This window comes from Echinops telfairi, unplaced genomic scaffold (assembly GCF_000313985.2).
Source record: "Echinops telfairi isolate 266 unplaced genomic scaffold, ASM31398v2 ScPeMD7_70;HRSCAF=299, whole genome shotgun sequence".
Taxonomy (NCBI): domain Eukaryota; kingdom Metazoa; phylum Chordata; class Mammalia; order Afrosoricida; family Tenrecidae; genus Echinops; species Echinops telfairi.
Window position 1 is genome coordinate 71230396 of NW_022103968.1, and position 2616 is coordinate 71233011.

Below are 2616 nucleotides of genomic sequence, written 5' to 3' on the forward strand. Positions count from 1 at the left end.
GTATTCTTCTTCATGGAAAAATAAGACATCCCCTGAAAATAAGACCTAGCGCATCTTTGGGAGCAAAAATTAGTAGAAGACACAGTCTTAGTTTCAGGTAAACAGGGTAGTATCAAAAGTAGTCTTATCTGATTCTATATTTTCCATCCCAGGTTGATTCCTTTTAAAACTGGCAGTTACATCAACCCAATAAGTCTTGAAGCTACAGAATATAACCCAGTACTTAGACTGCGCTGGGGGGAGATCCCCCACCTAATGGTGATTACTGAAACCTATTTTATTGAAGAAACTGACAGAAGTTATCCTTGGTCATCAGGTACAAAATAAAGTCTTCACATAAACTATCTGATTAGCATTTCATCACATACATTGTCCTAACATGTCCATGTGTCCAAAGAGTAGAAAGAAATTTCAGAAGCTGGGTTTAAAACTCCAGTAGCATAAAAACACTCATTGAGGGAGGGGGGAAAAAAGCATTTTGAGCAAAATTGGTCAGCTATTGGGAAAAAGGGGGTTACATATTTAAAAATGCACCCAAATCACTCAGTCTAGAAACCTTGTTAGATTTCATGAAACTATGAGCTAGCTTCCCCCTAAGGGCAGCTGCTGGCTCTCACTGAAGGAGAAGAAGCTGGAAGAGGTGGAGGGAGGGAATGGGTGGCAATAGCTTTCTGAGTAAGTGTGCAGTTAGGAGGAGAGCTGGGCAGGGAGCACTGGCCTCACTGTGAGAGGTTTGCTTAATCTCTAGAAACTGGAAGGTTTTCCTGATGGACGAATAAGACAGGGAACCTCTTTCTCTGAGAAGGTAACTCCAGTGAAAGGTGACTGGCCAACAAGGAAACAAAGAAGCAGGAGGAGGAGGAAGCAGAGAATGATGGCTTTCATTTTCCTCCCTTATTTCCAACACACCAGTATTTTCCAAAACACAAATGCACGGCCACAAAACACAGCTGAGCTCCACCACCCAGTACAATGTATAATTAATGATCGAGAGAGAGAGAAGCTTCAGTTCACTCTTAAGTTTTTATTATAAACAGTGCCACCCAGTTTCCCCATTGCTTTCTTTAGCAACCACTATTCACTGCTATAAGTTCTAGGGCTCCAAAGAAATTTGGGGTGAAGAGTGCCCTTCAGGTAAACTTTGCCTATAAAAAATGCACGCACTGAAGACCAAGATTAGTGTCTATCTTGCACTGTTTCACTTAATGTGCCTCCCTCCAAAAATATTGGGGCTGTGAGTTTCCCATTCCCTAGGATGAGAAATACATATTTTAAAAGTAGCTCTATCCACTTCTTTTTACCGCTGTTCCTTTTGATACGATTTTCTATCCAAAACTACCCTCCCTCTCAGCTTCCAGTCAGTGAAGAAGGAAAGAGGGCATCTCCGGAAACAAGATGACAGACAGTGCAGTCCACCTCACAATCAAACATCCAGTGTGTGGTAAGCGTCGGGGCTGGGGGGGGGGTCTCTCCACGAGAAATAGCTGGTCAGCATCCAGCATGGAGGTTGAGCCGTAGGTGGGGCGGGGGGGATGCACAGTGAAGGCCAACTCTAGAGGGGACCTCCTGCCCCCAGCTCTTCATGACAGTTCCGGGACCCAAAGTAGGTGGACTGACTGACGTGGGGTGGGGCGTGGGGGACAGGGAGGGCTGAGTATTAAGACCTAAGAGCTTGGAAGAATCCCAAGGCCAGGGAAGGTGACCTCACATCCCTAGAGTGAAGGCATCAAGGGATGCTTCCTAAACTGGGGTGGTTATCCCCAACTTTTCTCTTACCCCCTCTAGGATTCCCCACGGTGCCGCAGGGCTTGGTCCTCCCCCAGAATTCCTGATCTAAAAGATGTTTGCCTTTCCCAAAGGATGTTCCCTGCCTCCTGACCACATGAACGTATCTCCCAACAGGTTCCTAAAAGGCAAGCCCGTGGGCTTCTCCTTCGCCCACTGAACCAGGGCACGTGAACCAAGGCGAACACCCCCCAATCCTGGAGCTTCCCCCGTGCCCGCAAGGTTGCCTCTCCCTACGCAGCACTACAGCACCGAGAGGCGGGCGTCCCCCAACCCGGGTCCAACCGCGCCTGCAAACGGCGAACAAGGGGACAGGATGGAGCGCCCCTGTCCCGGCGCGCACCAGTTAGGGACAACTCCTCACTCCTGGCGCGCCTGGCGCCGCCCGCTGCCCCAAGCCGAGGGCGCGGGCAGCGTGGAAGGCAGAGGAGACGGCGAGGGGGGAAGCGAAGATGCGGGGAGGCAGGAGGGCGCGCGGAGCGCGGAGGGGGGCTGCAGGGAGGGCGCGGGGGGCGGGCGCCCGGGGCGCGCGTTACCTTCGTCTTGCCCCCGCAGTGGCAGCAAACGGTCCACAGGTACTTGAGCGTCCGCCAGAGCAAGATGATGAAGAGGCCCCCGAAAAAAGTCACCATGGAAGAGGCCAAGAAAGCCCACCACATGCGCTGGCCCCGGCTGTCGCACGGTACCTCCATGGTCACCGGGATGATGAGCGCATCCATCTTGGGCTCGTGGACCAAGGACGAAGAGGAGGAGGAGGAGGAGGAGGAGGAAGAGGAGGAGGACGCGTCTAGGCTGAGATGGTTCGAGTGGATATTGCTACTCATTCTAAGA

At 51.3% G+C, this 2616-nt stretch overlaps 1 protein-coding gene across 1 annotated transcript in view; it reads right to left on the reverse strand.

Annotated features, from left to right (window-relative positions):
• Window positions 1-2609, reverse strand: part of KCNMA1 (potassium calcium-activated channel subfamily M alpha 1) — a 1099869-nt gene extending 1097260 nt beyond the window's left edge. Inside the window, 1 exon segment of the mRNA XM_045291187.1 lies at window positions 2322-2609. Coding sequence (XP_045147122.1) covers window positions 2322-2609 — 288 coding nt within the window.
• Between the last annotated feature and the right edge of the window lie 7 nt (window positions 2610-2616).